Below are 22,480 nucleotides of genomic sequence, written 5' to 3' on the forward strand. Positions count from 1 at the left end.
TCGGTTGGTGTTTTACGGTTTTTGTTTCTTTTTGCTCATTCGTGTGGTCAACACACACACAGAAGAAAAAAAAACATTATTTGATAACTGACCTAAAGATTGTTATTGGTTGTCAAGTAATTGGTCCGAAAGAAAACGATGAGTTTGCCTGCCAGCAAGCTCACGCTAAGGCTAACAAGAAGAAATTCATTAAATTTAGAGAAAAGGCAAAACAATGCACTGAATTAAAATTTATCTAATAAAAAATAGTCAATAACTGAGCTCAGAGCTGTTTTATCATCCCAGAATTGTTTATGGCAGCACATACATTGTGGGCTCTTTTTCTGCCAAGCATACCATTTATTTTCTTCTACGCACTTAGGCTAGTCCCCCAGAGTTTATGTTAATTTCTCAAACTTTTATTCGACCCCATCTCTGACTTTAGGGAATCTTTAATTAGTTTCTAGAAGCAGAGACACTGGTGATTCTTGACAACATTAATTAAAAATTGTTTTTCTTTAAAAAAAAATCACAATTTATTCAAAAGGTCACGCTGAAAATGAAGGTACTGCTTAAAAAGGAGAACGACTGAAGTAAGAGAAAACTCAGATGTTGTTCACTTTTCGTGCATTAGCCTTTCCCTGCCTTTCTCTCCACACTGAAGACCATGTCATCACCCTTTAGGTAAAAGGCTAGTATAGCCTTTATGGGCTCCTTATTGTTTCCAAGATGTGAGGCGCTTCGCTTGTGGTGAAATCAATAGCCCAGTAAATTCTTAATTGAATGACTGCAGGGCTTGGAGCCTGATGGTGCTTTATGGGCTACCAGAAGGCGCCTTTGAGAACAGACAAAATAACAAGGACCCTGCTGGCATTGTTGTGGTCTGGGAAGCAACGTCATGTCAATCAGCCAGGCCTGGCAGGCAACAGCGGCTGTGGGACGGCGTTAGCGCTTGTACACCTGCCATGTTATGCTTGAGTTGAAGCAGGTGTCACTTTACCTCTAATTAGCTTTTCTTCCTTTGAAATACTTTTTATGGCTCATTTGATCATCACGAAGTATATTTTCTCAGTGCTATTTGACACCGGGGAGCCGTGTCACATGTACCGCTGCTGTGATCGAAGACAGAAAACCACCTTTGGGGTTTACAAGTTGGAACACGACCAGATATGTTTCGTGCACAGGAAACACCCGTGTGGTATTGTGTGGTGGTGCGGATCCGTTTGTCGGAGTTGTAAGTCATCTGTCTGAGCTACGGATGGATTGTCTTGACCTCGGGGCGCTCGCCGCCACTTCAGCAGAAACAAAAGACTACGATGGACACTTTTGGCCAATTTGTTAAATGTCACACTCTTTTAACACTGCAGTTTTTCACCCATCAGTTTGTTAACTAGTTGGGATGAGACAGTTATATGCAATTTTTAATCAAGTCCAAATCTTCAAATATTTTCTTTATTTGGAATAAAAAAAGCTGTAACAAAATAATTCCTCAAATCTGGGATAAATATAGTATTGTACAGTTGATGCATTAAGTGATTTCATGAAAACTGGTATTCTCTGAGCCATTCTTGCTCAATGGCGAAGAGCTCTTTTGGCAGAAGAGCTGCTCTGGTAGTCATAAAGTGCTGAAAAGCTTATTTCATGGGGGTCCTGCGTGAGCCAGTTTCTGCAGCTAGTATCCAGCATTCGTTCTCAGCTCTCTCACTCTCAGCTGCAATCGGCCAGCTAGAACAGGTATGAAAACGGGCAGAGCTCCATTTGCTTCTGGTGTTTATTGCTCATTGCTAGTCGTGCTGAATATCAGGTCATGAACAACAGCTGCAAACTTCAGAGAAACTCTAGGCAGCAGAGTCTGTCACGCCACCTCTCCTTCACACATTTAACACACTCCAGCGATGTGCACTAAGTTGCTGGGTGTTATCTTTGCACGTTTTTGTGGGCTGTTTACTGATCTGAACCCAAAAAAGGGAAAATACTAAAAGTATTCATTTAAATGTGTTTTATGTTTTGAACTAAATATCCAGAAACCATAAAATGATGAAAACCGATTTGGTAAATGGTGTTAAAACAAGGCTCTTTACTTCATTCTTTAACGGCAGAAACAATAGAGCTCACACCGGTACATTCAGATTTGATGCTTTAGGATATATTTGCTAACTTTGTGTTCATTGCACTTACCAGTACATAGCCTTATCCATACCAGCCAAGTGCAATAATATGCAAAAACTGGAAATATCCATAGAAAATAGACTGATGAAAACCAGTTTCATTCAACAACCTCACGCTGGCTGCGATTAAAAGAGAACATTTTATAACAAACTGTAGCAAAGAGCAGGACTACTTATGCTTTGGAATTTTCATTTTCTTTACAAAAACATTCACAATTTACAGTTTAGACCCTGAACTCTAAAGTAGGCAAAGTTTCTCGATATTCTGTGTCCTCATTAGCTCGATTGGCACCATGTAAGCAAAGAAATTATGTATTTCTTAAGCCACACTGGTGTGCCTTGACACACCATTGGGAAACCACTGCAAGAGGGGGCACAGCTCAATTGGAGGTTAATCCATAGCAGGTGGAGCATCTTTTATGTAAGGGATATCATGACAGGAATGCAATAGGAGCTTGGTAGCACCCGCAGCAACCATATGACAAACAGCTACATGAATATATGTGTAAAATGTTAATGCTGTATATATAAAGCATACACACATAGTGTGACTACTCAATGGCACACAAGAAAGCCTGACCTATAATAAAACAACCACTATCAATACTGTAATTTACACCACACATACTCTTTTTTTAAAGCATACCACTCAACAGCACCGTTATCTGGAAAATCAACAATGATCCAATAACAAGCATACCGCAAAGTAAACAAACACGAGACAACAGCAGCTATGCACTGGCTGTTATGAAAGCCCGATTTAGTAAATAGCCATCCATGAAATAGTCTCGAGCTCTACTGATTTGTCTCCCGAATATGATTTCTCATTTGTCCGGTCTCATATGTGCTCATTATCCTTTTCCCCTTATTTATAAAGTGAAAATAGCCACCTTCGAAGGCTGAGGCCTTGGTGGTGGATCTATTTACACCAGAGACTCAGACTCAGTCTTCAGATTTCACAGATGTTCACACTCCATTTGTATTGTTTTTTGTTGTTTGTTTGTTTTTTAAAATATATTACAAAATAAAAAAAAGGCACTTGGTTAACTTTAGGCATTAAAAACTACAGGGTTAGGTTTAATATAGAAAAACTACCGTATTTTCTGCACTATAAGGAGCACTTAAAAGCCTTTAGTTTTCACAAAAATCGACAGTGCACCTTATGAATGCATTCTGGTTGTGCTTACTGATCTTAAACCAATTTCAGGTGGTACACGGCACTCAAAAATCTGTCAAAAATGTTTTAGTACGACTTTGGTAAGCTACGAAGCCGCACTGCTTGATGGATTGTCGGAACATTACAGCTACCGTAGTCAAGAGCCTCGCAGAGTAATCTGGGTCCAAAACTACGTCTACTTCAGGTCCCAAAGTCAAACAAACACTGCAGCATCACTGAGAGGTAAAAACTGTCTAAATTCTTTCATCTTTAACAAAATGATCAGTGTTGCTGCTTTACCAGGTGTAACAATTAAGTTTAACATTCAGGCATCCATGAAAACAAGATTTATTAATTTTAACAGAGTTAGAAGTTAGCAGGAAGTTAGCTCGCTAGTTTCCACCTAAGCATGATATAGCATGTTCTGACTGAGAGATTTCTGAAATAATTAAAACGTACAGCTCTGCTTTCATTTCCAACATAAATGAAGACAGAAAACTAAACAGCAGTGACGTTTGTAGGGTTACGGAAGTTGGGCTAGCTGGTATATAATGATGTGCTACCTGATCGCTAGCTAACATAGCTTTGTTAGCATAATATAACCAGTGAAGTTGGAGGATGAATGCTAATGCTTGTTTCGCTTAATGCGCCTTATAATCAAGTGTGCCTTATTGTCTGAACAATACAGTAGTTGGTTAGGTTTAGGCAGTCTCCAACTCCAGGCCTCGAGGGCCGGTGTCCTGCAGGTTTTAGATATAACCGTGGGTCAACACACCTGAGTCACATGATTAGTTCGTTACCAGGCCTCTGGAGAACTTAAGGAGGTCATTTAGCCATTTGAATCAGCTGTGTTGGACCAAGGACACATCTAAAACCTCTGTCTCTCTTCCACAGCATGTCTTTTATCCTGTCTTCCTTCTCTCACCGGTCGCAGCAGATGGCCGCCCCTCCCTGAGCCTGGTTCTGCCGGAGGTTTCTTCCTGTTAAAAGGGAGTTTTTCCTTCCCACTGTCGCCAAAGTGCTTGCTCATAGGGGGTCATATGATTGTTGGGTTTTTCTCTGTATCTATGAAGCGCCTTGAGGCGACTTTTGTTGTGATTTGGCGTTATATAAATAAAATTGAATTGAATTGAATTGAAGGACACCGGCCCTCGAGGCCTGGAATTGGAGACCCCTGGGTTTAGGCATTAAAAACATCCTGATATTATTTTTAGTTTAGGCATTACAAGAACATTGTTCGGTTTACACATTGAAAGTCACTAGGGTTGGTTTAGGCACAAAAAATTAGTTGGTTTGGCAATAAAAATGACATGGTTATGTTTAGGCACTGAAACTACTTGGTCAGATTTTGCAATGAAAACTACTTTTGTACAAGAAATTTCTCTGTTTAGGCATTACAAGGACGTAATAGATTTTGCAATTGGAAAAACTTTGCTATTTCTTTACGAAGGTCTTCTTTAAAACCTAACAAAGGTACTTTGGCTGTAATAATGTGGACTAAAAATGGCCTTTTTTTCGCTTCATTGAGAAATCCCAAATTGGCGTTCGGATAGATATTTACAGTTGCACCTAACTAAACCAAAATACAATTTGCACTGTTAAACATCCATCTATCCATCCATTCTTTTCCACTTATCTTTATCAGGGTTGAACCCAGGCTGGAGCCTATCCCAGCGATCACAGGGTGAGAGGCGGGGTACACCCGGTCTGTCACAGGGCTAACACAGAGAGAGAAACAACTATTTACACTCACATTCACACCTATTGGCCATCTAGAATTACCAATATCACTTGACAAACTACATGAAAGTGGTTTTATTCATTGGTTTCTCTGAAATAAGATGTGGATATGTGGTTCTCTTTGATCACTCCACACTCTATGATCACTTCACATCCCCAGAGACTTTGGACAAGTTAAACTTGGTGCTCTTATTCAAGTTAACATTTCCAAGTTCAGTAACTGTCAGCTGACAGGTTGACAGTTGACAAGGTTGTGCTGACGTTGGAAATGTAACTTTGTTGTTGGCTACATGTACTGCTACAGTTTCACAAAGACGTTTTTGTTAGAGTTTCTGCTACAACCAGTTCTGCCCGAGGAGATGCTGTTACTGTTTTAGCCATGATCGCTGGAAGCAGTTGTGCATCTACACCTGTTTATGATTTCAAACAAATAGGCAATAAAACTTTAGGACCTCTGTTCCTGCACCACATTAGCAGTCAGAACCTGCACATTGCCAGAAGCATCTGTTTAGCGGTTAAAGAAGAGGCACATAGTGAACAAATGGACTCAGGCAGCTAAAGTACAACTACAATTTAAACTGTCAGTGCCAACACAGCTAATATAGCTCTGCATCCTTAAAGAACACCTACAGCAAGTAATAAGTCCATTCCCATGGTATTCAGAGTTTTTAAATACAGGAAATATTCTCACTTTATACACTGCTATATTATCCATCGCTTTGTGCCACTTGTGTGCACACAGCTGATAGTTTGGTTGTTCATTGGAACAAATTCTTCAATACCTGATCATGCACCAAAAGATGCAGGCTTTCATTTCACTGAGCTGGTCCTGCAGCTCCCTCCAAACTCAGATGGTGAATTATTCCATGCCCATGTTGAAGAAAGCAATCATGTTTTTTTTCTTTCTTTTTTCTCTGGGACTGACTCTCAGGCAGTGGATCTATTTAAAATGAGAGTTGCTTACAGTAATAGACAGAAACACCTCATCTTGAAAAATTAATTTGAATTGATTCCCTGTAGTCTTTCCCCCCACTGGTCTGACAGGGTTTTGAGAAGGAAATTTTCAATATCCAAGGCCACATGTAAAAATCAATGTCTAAATGAAGCTGATCGGAGAGATGAGCTTTCTCTCTCAGTGGTCCTCACTGGAGCCAGGAGGGAAAACTGAGCACATAAACTTTCCTTAACTGTTACATTGTAGAGCCTGTAGAGCTGTTTTCACAGAGTGCTCGATAGATATTAATCAAACATTTGAGCTTTTGTGAACCATATCCAAAGCCCACATATTTAAATTAATTCAGTTCAGTTTTAATTATATAGCACCAAATTATAACAGCAGTGCCTCAAGGTGCTTTATATTAAGTCAGAGACCCTACAGTAATATGATGTTCAGTATGTGTGTTTCTGGCTTTAGCTAATATTAGTTGATATTAGAGATGGCACGATACCACTTTTTTATGTCCGATACCGATATCATAAATTTGGATATCTGCCGATACCGATATGAATCCGATATAGTGTGTTTTTTAATCAACAAAACGTTTTTTTAATATCTTGCTGCATTTTGTATAAGTTTATACTCAAGTTTAAATAAATAACAACACTAAAGCTATTCTGTTATACCTGTATGTAAAAAATACACTGCGTCCAAAATATGTCATAGTTCAGCAACACTGATCAATCTAATAAAGTTAAACCTGCTCCATCCTCCCTATTCTGGTATTTTAAAGAGTACTTAGAAGAAATTTTAAGCAACCTAACTAATAGGGTTGCAAACTCCCAGCAAAAAAAAAAAAAAAAATAGGGAACCACCCTCCACCTCATGATGCTTAATCGATGTAATCAAATTTAATTTGATGCAGGGGGAAAATGCACAAAAATAAATTATTTTTCAAGAATAATTAAATAGATTCAACATCTTTCTTCAACAGAATTGCAGACTGCACAGATGGTATCTTCCCAAAGGAAAAAGTACTATAGCTTACTAGGGTATATTAGACTTAACAGTTACTATATACAGTAATGGACTTCTATATATTTTACACAAGATTAAAACTTTGGGTGTAAGAGTCAGATAATTATTTATTAAAAGCTCGACATTTTAAATGAGAATAAGAAAGAAAAGTATGTCTTTGTGCCCCCTTTTCCCTGTTCATGCCCTATCGGCCCCCCTGGCTAAACTTTGCTAGATCCGCCCCTGCACAATTACCAGCGGTCAGCTATGTAGAAAAAGATCCTGGTGTAGAAAGTAATATTAAATAAATTCTAACAACAGCTTATCAAGCTTAAACGTGCTGCTGTTGTTCAGCAGCACGTTGGTTTCCTCTTTCTGGTGAGAAGTGGGCCAAAAACTAAGAAGAGAGACGGACTCGCGACAGAAAAGCCGATCAGCTGATCATTAAGCTGTTTCACGATTGAAGCAGCAGGAGAGAGAGAGAGAGAGGCAGTCGCTCCAGGTATGGTTGTTAAGCTTAACGTGGGAACGCTTTACAGACATTCAGAGATGAACTTACACACTTGCTTTACTTCTCTCTGGGAAAACTTCCTCATAGATGAAATGCTGGTTTGGTAGCAAGGCTACAAATACACACAGCCGCTCTATCACGTGATGCACACTGCTGCTAAGTGCTACGGTTATGAGCGGAGTTACGCCGTGTAGCAAGTTTTGTGAGGTGTTTTTTTGATATTTAATGGATCGGATTACATTTTTTATTTCTCGCCGATATCCGATCCAGTAATTTGGGTCAGTATCGGACCGATACCGATACGTAATATCGGATCGGTCCATCTCTAGTTGATATTAGTTAACAGTGTTGGTCAAGTTACTTGAAAAAGGTAATCAGTAACTAATTACTGATTACTTGCCCCAAAAAGTAATCCCGTTACTTTACTGGTTACTTATTTTCAAAAGTAATTAATTACTTAGTTACTTAGTTACTTTTTTGAAATATGATTTACAACCTCAACAGGTAATAAAGTGATAGATCTTTCAGCCCAGTTCTACTTTTTCTGCCTAATCCATCATATAAAATGTAATGAAATGGAAAAGTGTCTTTTTAAAACTTGTTTTATTAGTTTTAATCTTTTAACTTTATGCATCAAGCAAAAATTTAATTGGATTACTGCCCATCTCTGTTAGTTAATATTAAATATGCATGTTTCTGACATTCGCTAAGTTTTGCTAATGATAATTAAAATGTTTCTGGCAAAATTAACATAACGAAGAAGGGCAATCACTCAAAGTACAGCTGACAGAATTGTAATTTAAATGGTGATTTTCAAAATGAAACAAAATGTGAGTAAAAAGAATCTCAACTTCTCAGCTTATATTTTTAATCAGGTCATTCTAATGATGTCTTCTGGAAAACAAATTTTGAGTGGTATTCAGGGTACTACAAATCCCTATGAAAATCCCTATGCAGCTTCCTTTTACCTTTAATTTCAAGGTGAGTGGCAGAATTGGGAAGATAATCATAATATTTCTAAGTCTAGTTAGAAAAACACTGGTGGGGGTTTCAGGCTTAGATCATGGAGTTTACAACACAGGCTGGTCTATGAAGAGCTCTCACAAGGGATGAGAGTCAACAGGATGATGTCAGACTGGCTTACTAATGCCAATAGAGGATTTGAGGAGACCATCACCACAATGAAATTTCACAAGTGTAATTCATGCAACAGTAAATGTGTTCACTGTAAACCTGTTCAAACATCCTATCTGCTCAGTTATCACACTCTGGATTAGATCATCGGGAAAAAAAAATGAAACTATAAACTATAATCTACAATTTCATCAAAAGCAAACATCCCCTATTTAATTTTTTAACAATCCATCTTGCAGGCATAAGGGAAAAAATAAACAGCCAGTCGACCTTCAGAGAGGGCCAGAATGATCATCGCATTGCTTTAGGAATATAGTTCGACCTTGGTCCTGGCAGACAGTGATTACATTTTATTGGCCGCGAAAAAAGGAGCCCAATACTCACCAATGTACTCTGGCTGAATAAAATGGAGTGAGATGGCAAATGAATTATAGTCTCTGGAGTTGGTGTGCTCCAGTCAAATTTTTCTCATAGCAGTGGAGGGGATGAGCTACCATAAATCTGACCCAGACATCCATTAGGTTTCTGTGCTCTGCAGTTCTCAGCATGGTGCTACTCTCTGTGAATTTCTGGTGCATTTTTCCCATACATGCAGTACGCAGTGTGCTCATATGGCTGTGCTCATTTTGCTAATGAATTACTTGAATTGACCACTTTTTGGATTCAATCCATAGACTCATTTTACAGAGAGAGAGACTAAAGTAAAAGGAATCCAAGGGCACTTGGATATTTTTCAAACACAGACCCGTAGAAGACTAAATGCTAACCAGAGTTAGAGCGAGATCTCTAACACTACAAACAGCATGATGCACCACCAATTAGCCAGCATTTGAAAAGAGTAATTATTTACTGTGATTTGACACACAGCATGATCAAAACTGATCCAGTCTATTAAAAAAGAAAAGAAAAAGCAGGGGCATGTTTCACCAAAAAGCAGCACAAGCAAATTCCTGCTCCTGTCATAATGCTTCATTTCTCCAAAATGATTTAAAATGTACTAAATTGTACTGCAATGCATGCAATACATTCGAACTTTCAAACCTTCACTCAATATGATTTGGATTTAGGCTGATCTGTTGGTCATGAAGACAATTTTATCCTAAATACATTTAGATACTAATGCCGTGTGTATAATTTCCAGTGGAGTTAAAAATTTCTAGATGACTTGGAGTAATAACCATAAAATAATGGCTTGGGTTTATACCAGCTGAATGCTGGGCAACCTTGGGGTTAAACTGATCACCCACAAGATATAAACACTGGCGAATGTCTTATTTAAGAGTTCTTTTTCTATATAGAGAACAAAACACAATAAAGATTTCAACCACAAACATAAAAATTATGTAGCTTCCAGAGTGAAATCCTTAACCTAAAGGGTTGGAGAGCTTTGATTCTACAGAAACGTCCCTGATGAGTTTATGTGCCAACTCATGTTAAATAGACTATTAAGCGTATCTTGTAAATGATGAAAGTCTATGTAGGAATCAAGCAGCAGGTATGTGGCTATCAGAGACCAGGGATGGACAACAGCTAACACTTTGATCGAGACAAACTGGAACTTTAGTAACCAATGGTTACCAATGGTTACTGTGGCTACGTCCATCTTTTATATGACAATGAATAACCGCTGGCTGACTTTCTCTGCACTCCTAGTCTTGGCCATGTTTGCCAAATGATCTCTAGACTTGCATGATTGGTTCCTTGTAAAAGTCCTACATGGCTGTTTCTAGCAACCATCACTCTTTAGGCGATATGTGATACTAAATCACATATCTAATTTAGTAAATACATAAATGTTTGTTGTATAATTGGAGATGCATTCACATTGTATTTTTAGCAAAAATTCTGCAAAAGTTCACAAGTTATTAGTGTGCTTTGAGTTGATATAGACGCCCAAAACTACTGAAGTCTTTCTTGGCTCATGGGTGAACTTTTCGTTAAACACGAGAGGCAATAAAAAGATTTATTTTCTGAGATACATTGTGCTGTAACTGAAGCTGTTTTCACCTTCTTTTCATGTCCAAGCTCGATGTGAAACTTGTTACTACAGTCCTAAACATGAGAACATTTCGTTTTGCCCGTCATCTGTTCTCAACTTCACACGTATATGTGTGTGTGTGTGTGTGTGTGTGTGTATTTGAATCAGCGCAGATTGCTCATGAAATACGACCTCTGGAAAAGTTTCCTGTCCGCATTCTCCTCTTTGAACTCCAATCCATTATCTCCAGGTATCAAATTCATCCCAACAGGTGTAGTGTGGTAAATGATACGGGCTTGTGGCAGCTTGCCACAGATGCAAGGATGAAAGAGAGGATCGGGTGTCCGGTGTTGGATGCTCACAAACACACATATACACAAGCATACCGTACACATTTCACAGGGCCCCTATATTGCATTTATCACCCGCATCATCTGTAGTTGTGAGACAACTTTTTTTCTGCAGAATATGTACTCAAGGCTTAAAGATATATATTGTGTTGTGTGATAGTTTGCTCTCTGATTGGCTGGAAAGCTTTTATCTGAGCTTTCCTCAAACATTGTTTTTCCTTCATATCCCGAAGCTTCCGATCGATACAGCAAGGACCATGCAGACAAAGTCAGAAAACTAGACGCTCACATGTGTTTCTTTCCTGCTGCTTGCAAAGACGAGCTACTTGTTTGAGGTAGAACAATAAATCACTGGAAGTGAAATAGTTGTAGTTCATGCACTCTTCCCAAACTTTGCTGTAGCAAATAATATCTGATCACAGTGTTGATCTGTAAGCAGCCCTCAGATATGTAATCTGAAATTCTGCTGGCTGTGTCTCGTTAAAGCAATGGCTTTTGGGCTTTTAAGCTTTAATACATTTTTTAAAACACGGTGTATTAAATGCAAGCATCTAGCTGGTGAATGTAGTCAAGCATTTTGCAGACAAAGAGACAGATATTTTTTTATTTTAAGCCTCTAAATGCACAGCAGAAAGACTTCTTTACATCCAGGTCCGGCTAAAATGGTAAGAAAAGATTTAAAGAACAGTTCGTAAGAGGTCTGGGAGTCACTGTTAGGCATCATTTGAAGGTGAGACCTCCAACCTTCAATGTTTGTTGGAGGTCTTATTTAAAAAAGCCATAAATCTGAGGAAAAGGTTCCAACTAGAAGTAATAAAATAGTATTTTAACCCTTGTAATTTAAGAGAATCTTCTAATCTCTGCCTTACTAGAGCTGCCTTTAAAAAACCTGGAACTTCTCTATTTATTGATCATCATTAAGGGTATAGGGGAGGTCGTCTAGTCTTTTTGAAGGAAAGAGTCAAATATTGCTGAACTCATTCGCACACGGCTAAATAAATGTTGATTCATTTTATATAACAGGTGTTCTGGGGTGGCTGTAGCTCAGGTGGCAGAGCAGGTTTCAGTTAAGTTTTCAGTTTATTAAGAACCTTGACTGAACCATTGCGCCACCCTTATTCTTTACTATTTCTGCCATTATGTTGGAGACTTGCCAATGGACTTTGGATCACTGTCTGGTTGCATGGCAAAGTTTAAGCTGTTAGCCAGATGTCCTTACATTTGATCCTGTATGACTTCATGGTCAACTTAGTGAGTGCAACGTCCTATGGCTGCAAAACAAGCCCAAGAAATCCACCCATCCACCAATTTACCCAACAGTTCGTATGTGGTGTTTGTGCTGATTTACTCTGTTTGGTTTTCTCCAACCATGTTGCTGTGCATTATAGCCAAACATTTCCACTCTGGTCTTGTCTGTCCAAAGCACATTGCTAGATAAGTCTTGTGGTTTGTTCAGAATTAACTTTGCAAACCTAAGATATGCTGCCATGTTCGTTCTCCCAGAAAGAATATGGCAGAGAAGACGCGTTCTCCTGGCAACCCAAACAACTTGTTCAGTCTTTTTCTTGTGCTGTCATGAACTTTAGCTTTTCACAAGCTAACTGAGGCCTGTAAAATCTGAGATGTTGCTTTTGGTTTATTACAGTTTCTCAGTGCATTGCAACCTCTGACCCTGGGTTGAATTTGCTGGAACATCCACTGCTAGTAACTCTGTGGTGTTTGCACACACCTGAATGCTTCAGACCTGTAAACTGTGAAAGCTTCTGATCTCACATAGGCCTTCACGTTTGTTGATGATCACTTAATCAGGTATATTTGAATAGCAGCACCTGGCTGCTACTTACCCTCTTAAATCCTGTGGAAGCATTAAGTGTGTACTTTACAGGTTTTTCACACTGCATCCACATTTTGCCTTAGTTTATGTTAAACAAACAGTGACATGGTGGAATATGTCAAGTTGTTGCTCATCTCATCTCATTTTAAGATCTGCTGTGGAGATTATTTTTATTATATTCTGATACGTAAAACCTTAGAACCGAAAGAGAGTGTACTTTCTTTTTCAAATGTATTTTATAAGCTGGTGCAATGTAAATGTTATGTTTGAGGCTGGCTGCCGAGCTTCAAATGAATTAGTTATAGCTCATTTATGCACCTCAGTTCGGCAGCTACATGGAGATTTTTTGGCATCAACAGGTCCCACCAGGTTCAAGAGGTGATTGTCGTTCTGCCTCTGTCCTGTCCTCCATATCCCATCTTCCATTTAATTTAGCTCCTCATCTTTTTAATGCAGCCTGGGGAACATCCCAGAATGATCTATGGGATAATCTGCCATTGCATTTAGCTGTCGAGTTTCCAGAAACTGTGCTTCACATATGTAAACAAACCAGGGTGATTAGGTCCGCTGGTGAGTTGTCCCTTATGGACATCCCTAATTCAGCCAGCAAAATGGCTGTTCCAGGCTGTTAATTTCTTTATTTACTTTCAGTCTCACTCTACGCACCAACACAGATGAGCCGTTTGATCTCACTCCACTCAAGTTTTAAAAAAAATCCCTACCCCTGAACCGCAGGCACACCGCTCCCCTGAAATCACTTCAACACCCCTCCCCCTCCCTCCTTCCCTCCTCCTGGTATCATTATTCTTCCCTTTGAAATCACATTACCTGTGTTCTCTTTGTGAGCTGAGGAGTGTATGCTAGTAGATGAGACAGAATGGAAAATGTAGAGGAGGAGTGAAGTGAGGAAATAACCACAGCTTGAGTTTTATATCACCCGTCTACAGGAATTCCCAGTCAAGTGGGTGGATCAGTTTCTCGTCTTCTTTTATTCAGGGTCTCATATGTCTCCTGAGGAGACTTATGTCTCGTGTGGTTGCCATGAAATCAAAAGTAAAGGAGAACTCTTTAACATTTCCCAGTAAGCATAGTTTTGATGTCTCACAGGTCAAAAATGTCTAGACATCTAGATTACATCTGGCCCGAATTCAGTTCAAAAGTGGATGTTTGGGGGTTGTTTTTAATACAGTATATATTGAATATATGAATATTTAAGGGCAACATCACTTTGTTTTCATTACATGAAATCACCATATGTAGTCGACATTGCTATCATGCCAGTGAACAGCTGCCTATTCAATCAGACACAACATTAGCAACATTATCATCAAGCTCACTAATTTTCTGCCATTTTAGTGGTAATTTTGGACATTTACTGGTTTAATTTTAGTCAGTGAAAAAGCTGGTATACACAACACTGTACACCTGACATAGAAGATTAAGAAACTTTTATGCCAGATACAAACCTTACAACATACCTGGGCTTTGTTACATACACCTATCTAATCAGCCAATCACATGGCAGGAATTTAGTACATTAAGGCAGCGGTCCCCAACCCCGGTACCGGTCCGTGAGTCGTTTGGTACCGGGCCGCGAGAGTTGAGGCTCAGGTGTGACATGTATGGTTTTCAGGGTTTTTATCGGTTTTCAGTGTTATTTTGTTATCGTTTTTATCGTTTACTCAGTTTTCCTGGGTCTTTTCACGTGTGTTATGAATAAATCTTCTTTTTTTCGGTACCGGTACTAGTTTTATTTTGTTGTATTTATCCACGACACCTTAAAGGCCGGTCCGTGAAAATAATGTCGGGCATAAACCGGTCCGTGGCGCAAAAAAGGTTGGAGACCGCAGCATTAAGGCATGTACACATGGTCGAGATCACCTCCTGAATTCCCACCTGAACACTGAAATGGAGATGAATGGCGATTTAGGTGAATTTAATGTGGCATGGTCATTGGTGCCATGGCTGGTCTGTTTCATAAACTGCTGATCTACTGGGTTTTTCCCAAAGAACCATCTCCAGGGTTGATGAGAAAACATGCACTGAGCAACAGTTCTGCAGGTGAAAATGCCTTGTTGATGCAAACAGTCGTGACAGAGCACCCAGATTGCATTAAGCTGATAGGAAGCAAACTCAAATAACGCTCGTTACAACCAACGTATGCAGAAGAGCATATCTGAATGCAAAATACATCGAACTTTGAAGCAGATGGACCAAAGCAACAGAAGACGACAATAAGTGCAACTGCTGTCAGCTAAGAACGGGACACAGAGGCTACAATTCACACGAAAATTAGACAACAGAAGATTGTAAAACTGTTGCGTAGTCTGATGAGTCTTGATTTATGCTGCAACATTTACATGGAAGGGTCAGAATGGTGTAAACAACATAAAACGCATGAATCCCTGCTTGATATCAGTCAGTGTTTCAAACTAGTAGTGGTGATGTGCTGATGCAGTCGTGTGGGAGATATTTTTTTGGAATCACTTTGGGCCCCTTAGTACCAACTGAGCCAATGCTGATTTTTATAATAATATTAATAAAAAAGAATAATAATAATGGATGTAATTACTTTGTACACTTTCAAGGACAGAAGCACAGTGGTTTGGCATCCCTTGTTCAGTGACGAACTCTCATGGCCGTATGTTTGAGTAAGCGTCTGTCTTGTACAACAACCTACAAACGCTTCATCAAGTGGAACCAGGATCCATGTTTGCAGTCTCTTCAGTTCTTAAGTCCTACCTTTAAATATTTGAAGAGCCAGACGCAAATTAAGAACAAGGAGATGAGAGGCTTTGCGGTGCACATGCAAGAATAGGACAGCATTCATAATGAATGTGCTTCGGCTCCCGCTCTTGATTTATTTCAAGGCGAACGAGCACGGCAAGTGAATAAACTTGTTTTACACGTTTAACATGCAATGTGAATAGCAATTATTTTTCCTGATCTGGAAATGCAAGGCGTGATGGTTATTTAAAAAAAGAAGAATTAAACATTTCATTTGTCCGTGAAGAGTTCAGTAGATTCCAGGTGTGCAGTCTACTATAGTATTTTTGAACTCTTAGCCACTTTCCTCCTCTTCCTGCAGAGTATGTCAACTTGAGTTTGTCATTTCTGACATTTCCCAGAATATGTTTTTGAAAAGTGCCAGACAGCATGCTGCATGCAGTCGGGGGTTACATACAGTCAGGAAAAAAATGGGAGTCGTGTAGTGCGTCCATGTCTTGTAGCTGTACGGCACCATGGTCTGTTGAACCCACTGTTGTTTGAGAAATTGGTCTGTGTCTTACAATAGATTTTTCTCCATATGATGCTTCAAATGGCTGTCAATAACTTGGGGTTGGGGTATTTTACAGATCACAACCCATTTATTTGGAGAACATATGTTAAAAAAAAAAAGAATACAGCATCACAGATTTTAGGACTTTTCCTGTGGATAACAACATGTCTTTTCAGAGATTAGACATGGAATTATCTGCCTGGCATGCTGGTTACATTTTTCAATCTCCGGTGGTCAAACCAACCAAGAACTAAAACAATAATAATAATAATTCCCCCCTTTTTGTGTTTGTTTTGTGATGGGAATTGAACGTGTCTTTAATCATGAGAGAGCTGCTATTTTGAAAAGCAGCTCGCAGCCTTCAGAGACGTGTTTTATTGGCTCGGTGGACGCCCTAATCTGTCATTTCACCGACGACAGCTTTACACATTTGGCGTCGCTGGATGGATTTAATGTTTATTTGAGCCCCTGAAGTAAATTACTTCTCAAGGTTTATTTCCTTTTCCAACAATTACCCAGCTTCGTATGCAACACTTTCTTTGGTTGCACTGCAGCTCTGAAACTATAATCTGCAACTGTACATGATGATCTGTATTCAAAAACACAAGGAATAGAGTGTGTGTGAAAGAGAGAGACTGCGAAATGTGCCAAGAAAAAGTGAGGAACGTTAAGATGGTGTGAGTCAGGAAGAGACAGCAAGACAGAAACAGACATATGTAAACAAAGCAAGCAGAGAAAAAGCGAGGTGGACGCCTGCTGAGTGTTGGACTGTGGAATTGTCTCCTCAACTGCTGGCTAAGTCTGTCATCTGTTCAATAGTTGACTCAACATCTGGTGAATCCTGCATAAATACAGCTCTCTGAGCCACCGACAGAGAGGCAGCGAAGGATATTTAAAAGCTTATACACTCGACTGGGTGTTGTAAAGCACCTACACAGAACAGCTGAAGCCAATGATGGAGTATTTTCAGTGCATCATAGTCAATTCTGGTGGAAGTAATGCATTATAAAGCTGTAATCTCATTACTCCTTTCTGTAACACAGTAATGCAGGATATTAAAGCTCTAATTTTAGTTATCACATTACATTTACTGATCCTATCGACAGGTCGTGACTCAAATTACACCCACAGCGTTGTAAATAATTGTGAAATATCATACCTGTTTAAGTCTTATTCATTTATGGGAGTCTTTGTTCTCGCCCCTGCATTACAACAAGGAGCACAGAGGTAGAGGATACATGCAGGAAAAATGAGAGGCTAATAGCCAGAGAAACAGATTTAACTTTGTTTTATTGGCTCAATGTGCATTTTGCAGGACTTAAGGACGCTAAATGAGTGAGTGGAGCTTAATGACTTTTTCCGGCTCCTGGTTCATCTGAGATCCAAGTCTTGTATTTAATCCTGTGTTTATTTGTTGAGTTTAAACCATGGATGCTTAGAAATGATGGACAAAGATATCATAGCACGATCTGGCATAGCAGTTTCACCAGTGAGGGCAGATCTGACTGAACGTCTTCTTGTTTGTCATCTTTTTTGACACTAATGGGGACAAAATTTTGAAGATAAGAAAATCATGTTATATCCAATTAGATGTGATACTAGCAAGTATTACTGTAAACTGTTTTCCAAGGTCACATATCAACAGAATATGAATGAGAATTGAAACAGGACAGTTTTCCCACATACTTCCACAGCACTATGCAGAAGTCTTGAGTCACACCTCATTTCTTTAAATTTTGTTTCGAAGGACTTTCTTGTGATTTTTAAAAGTGGTCTTAAGCTACAGTTTTTGAGGTTTTCTGAAGGTCTTTCAAAGTTTTTCTTGGGACATTGGATGTGTTTTCAATCCAGTCATTCCCATACCTCCTGGTATTGGAACATCTGTGTTATGGACAAAAAAAGTTCTTCAAAGAGAGTGATCCATAAGGCAGAACCCTGCTGCAGGACTACTATCCCCTCCCTACAGGACAATTACACCAGGAGATGCTGGTCCAGAGCAGCTCAGATATTAAAGGACCTGTCCCGTCCCAGCAACAAACTGTCCCAACTTCTGCAACAGCCAGAAGGTTCCGCACCATCCAGGCTAAAACTAAGAGGCTCAAGAGGAGCTTCTATCCTCAGGCCATCCGAGCCCTAAACTAAAACATGTTTTAGGGCTCAAAACATTTGTACATAATTCACTTACTGTATATAATGTTCTCTTTTTTGCAGAGTCGAGGAGCATTTCAGGACAGATTTCACTGCGTGTTGTACTCGTATAACTATGCATGTGACAAATAAAGAATCTTGAATCTTTTAACCCATAACAGACAAGCAAGGAAACCAATTCCAAATTCTCTAGTGAGCTTGACAAAGAAGGCAGCTGAACTTTTTTAGGTTTGTGAAGTTCTTTCACAAAATATAAGAAATCAAATTCACTTAACCTGCATTCTCTTTAATTAATGCATTCAGGTTTAAGGCCCACCCATCATGCTATATGGGATATAGCCACCCATTGGCTTGTCCCTACAAAGCAGAACACTAAACAAATGTTTTATGCCATCTTGACATTGTGAAATCCAATGCAATAAGCAAGGAGTGAATCAGATTGAGAAACACTGCAGACCCTTTGGCTAACAACCTAACAGCCAAGAGTCATAAGCCTTTGAGCAATTCCACACCACAGTTATTGTGACCTGAAAGTAGTGTTCACAGAGATCACGGAAGAAGAGATTTTTCCTTACAGACTTCTGTATAACTGTAAGTTTTTGGCAACCAAGCCCTTTCAGCTTGCAAGCAGGATGCTTCAACAGGCTATAACAGCTTTCAACCATCACATTATAATTTATCGAGGAATTGCACTCTTCAGTTAATAATTACTTTTTTGTTTGATAAAAGGGTGGCCAATAAATCTGGAGCCAAAGTGAAATCAAAACAATCCACAAATTCCCACTTTAAGTGAGCAAGCAGGCTGTGTTTCAGCCAGCCATCAGGGCCATCCTCAATGCATTAGGCTGTCATTCTATTTCTGGGCAGTGGGTAGAGAGAGATGTCCTATATCAGCGCCTGTTCAGGCTGGCTTTATGGGAGACCTCCTCCTCTTGCAGTTCAAGTCAATTGTCAACATGATTTATGGAGATGTGAGCTATCTCTAGACTGGCTCCTCAATCTTCCCCCTGACGAATTGGTACCATTGGCTCATGCAACTGCCGTTTGTTTTCCTCACTGGCCAATTTTCATCCAAGCTGACAAATTAAATCTGCCATGTTTTTGAGGAAGCTATTTTCCCCTCCCTCCTCCTTTTCTCCATATATGACCTGCTCCACAATTACCAGAGATATGAGATTGACACCAGCGTATAAACTTTCCAGAGCAGTTTCGGAGTCTAACATGAGTAATATCCGCACTTTTAATGGAGGTATAGTGTCATAACGTTTAATGGGAAGGAACGTGGCTAGGATGACACGCATCTCTCAAAGACACGCACCACTTATTGTCCCAATCATCTCATATGGCTCACCAACACCAGTACTGCCTGATTAATGCGACTGGCTTTTATGAGCAGGATAAAAGGCTCTGCATATTACCCAGGCAATTATAATACCCGGGAAAGTCTACTAAAAACAATGGAAAGCTCATGCAATCAACTAAGTGACGGTAACTTTTTAAAAAGTTTGGCTATTTAAGTTTATAATTGACTCCTCTCCACGACCACTAAAAAGGAAATGAGAGTCCAGTGAGCAATCAGCCGTATCTTTATCCTGAACCTTTGTTGCCCTGCTCTGCCCTGACCTGCCTGCAGATTAAGGGAAATTAACTGCCAGTGGCAAGGTGGCTGAAAGGTTGGAGAGAGCTGAAAAGCCAGCAGGTTTGACCCCTGCATCTACAGAGAGTCCCCAAAAGTAAATGTCAATATTGCTAAGAGGTTTTAATCGAGACCCAAGTAAACAACATGCATTTGTAGTTTAATGGTGGCACTGCACTGTATGTAAATATTCATGTGATCACGGTGACATCACCTGTTAGTCAGTAAAGCCCCTTTGGTTACCTTTGAGGTATCTTGAAACAGATGAATCGCTCTAAGCCTAGGCCTACCCTAAAACACATCTTGTTTATTGTCCTTTTTGAATCTAAATTTGACCATAGCTTATAAAATAGACATCTTGTTATGTTTAGTAAAACATCAACAAGCAACTGAGATCATAAGCTCATCAGTAAAGTTTTTAGCAGGGTCATAGATTCAAGTAGCTAAAGTTTCCATAGACTTCCATTTTACCAGTTGTGAAACTAGAGCAGTCGACGTATTCTTCTATATCGTTTTCGATGGTGAATCCACAGATTATCCACTGGTTTGTGAAGTCTTTGCTGTTTTGAAACCAGATATGAGGATCTGTCACTTCTGACTGGCTAAAGCCTTGTCAGTCACGAATCATGAGCCAACGATGATACCAGGAATAGTCCTATTTTCTGAAACTTGAAATTACCAAAATTAGTAAATTGGACTTATTTCTTCCAAAATGAGACACTGGGGCAATAAACTCAACAGGAAATGTTTACAGAAGTCAAGTCTGAAGACATGCTTAAGTATTTTTGCAATCACAATTTAAAAGAATGCAGGGTTCAGGCTATTCTGCATCTGTCCATGATGATGTCACGTGGTTTCAAGAGCAGTAAGCAGGACTTCAACTTTGGACCATGGAAAGTGACTGCTTCCAAAAACCACGTCATGAAGTCCAAAGACATTGAACGGCTAGCAGAAGACATGAACATGCCTTCTCTTCCAGAGATGTTGTTTGGAGACAACATACTGCGCATCCAACACACGGACGGTTACGGGATTGAATTCAATGCTGTTGATGCCCTGAAGAGAGTCAGCAACATGGAGGATAGCGTCAAGGTGGCGTGTGCTCAGGAATGGCAGGAGAGCAGAGCTGATTCTGATTCTTCACTTTTCAAAAAGTTTACGCATGAGGTGTTTGGAAAAGTAACCAACTGATCCAATCAAAATCAGGCAGTATGGATCTATGACTCGTATATAACATTTAACAAATATTAGGAAATCTGTTTTGTGTGTCTGAAAGAAAAATATATCAGCCAGTATATCAGTTTTTAAAAAAAATAACCGTATATATGTTTAATCATCAAAAGTACTATATCAGTTAGGGTCTAAAATAAGTACACAAGCAAAAAGACAACATTCACGAGACATCCATCCATCCAGTCGCTTCCGCTTATCCTTTTCAGGGTTGCGGCGCTGGAGCCTATCCCAGCTGTCATAGGGCGAGAGGCGGGGTACACCCTGGACAGGTCGCCAGTCTGTCGCAGGGCCAACACACAGGGACAGACAACCATTCACACTCACATTCACTCGCACATTCACACCTAGTGGCAATTTGGATTATCCTCTATCTATCTACCTATCCTTGCTTAATTAACCTATCCTCACAAGCTGCATGTCTTTGCCCACGCAAACACGGGGAGAACATGCAAACTCCACACAGAAAGACCCCGGCCTGATGGTGGAATTGAACTCAGGACCTTCTTGCTGTGCGGCAACAGTGCTAACCACCGTGCCCATTCACGAGACATTCTTGAGAAATGTGTTAAAAAGACCTCCATGCTTACTTTTATACTACAGCTGATTAAAAAAGCTATTTTGTGTTGTTTTTTTCTGAACACCCATTATTCAGGAGAAGAATGGAGTGCCCCCACCAATGGATCTTGGTGGGTGTAACAACCAATGTAGTGACTGACTCTTTTTAGGGATTTTATTAATGTCAGCACAGGAACTTAAAAACAAAAAAACCCACAATAATAACTTTTGATTTTTTTCAATGAAAATGTGTTTAAAATGTGCAATATATAGAAATTGTTACCTATTCCGTGCATAAATGAAATAATATAATTTATTATCATAGCAAGAAACTAATGCAAATATTAAGAACATTTAAATGATAATGCAAGCTCTATGTTTATGTTTTGCTGTTGAAGACATTTACTCAGGGGAAAAGCTGTTTTTCAGTCTTCAGTGTGAAAAGCATCTCTTATCAAAACAATGTATGATTCCTGCATTGCAGGCAGAATTATTAAAAATGACTGTTCGCTTTGCTCAAAGCCTGCAGATCCACCAGCAAATACTGTCAGACTTAACCAAACAAGATGCTAACTGTCAACATTTAGGATATTTTGTATGTTACTGCTCACTCCTTCCACTTCTGCATGAGGCAAAAACAACACGCACGCATTATGCACAATCCCACTCAGGAGCACCACCATCCACAGCGCCAACTGAGAGGGAAAGGTGGGGCAGCAGGGCTTTCTGATTTAGTCCGCACAATGTGGAAGAGTGATTTTCTCTGAGGCACATTTGTTGCTTCTTTTAACCCTGCGAGGGGGATACTCACCCTCCCAAATAAA

General features: G+C 39.6%; 2 protein-coding genes across 3 annotated transcripts in view; both read left to right on the forward strand.

Annotated features, from left to right (window-relative positions):
* LOC146511702 (cadherin-20-like) overlaps positions 1–22,480 on the forward strand; it is a 124,389-nt gene that overhangs the window by 2,658 nt on the left and 99,251 nt on the right. The window lies entirely within an intron of this gene.
* LOC146511703 (TIP41-like protein) lies at positions 20,709–21,059 on the forward strand. The gene has a single exon (XM_085173617.1). The coding sequence runs from the start codon at positions 20,709–20,711 to the stop codon at positions 21,057–21,059; it is 351 nt and encodes a 116-aa protein (XP_085029743.1).

Source organism: Neolamprologus multifasciatus, chromosome 9 (assembly GCF_963576455.1).
Source record: "Neolamprologus multifasciatus chromosome 9, fNeoMul1.2, whole genome shotgun sequence".
Taxonomy (NCBI): domain Eukaryota; kingdom Metazoa; phylum Chordata; class Actinopteri; order Cichliformes; family Cichlidae; genus Neolamprologus; species Neolamprologus multifasciatus.

What these genes read in the sequence shown, in the direction of transcription:
- LOC146511703 (XM_085173617.1), top strand. Translation starts at nt 20,709, where the DNA reads ATGATGTCACGTGGTTTCAAGAGCAGTAAGCAGGACTTCAACTTTGGA.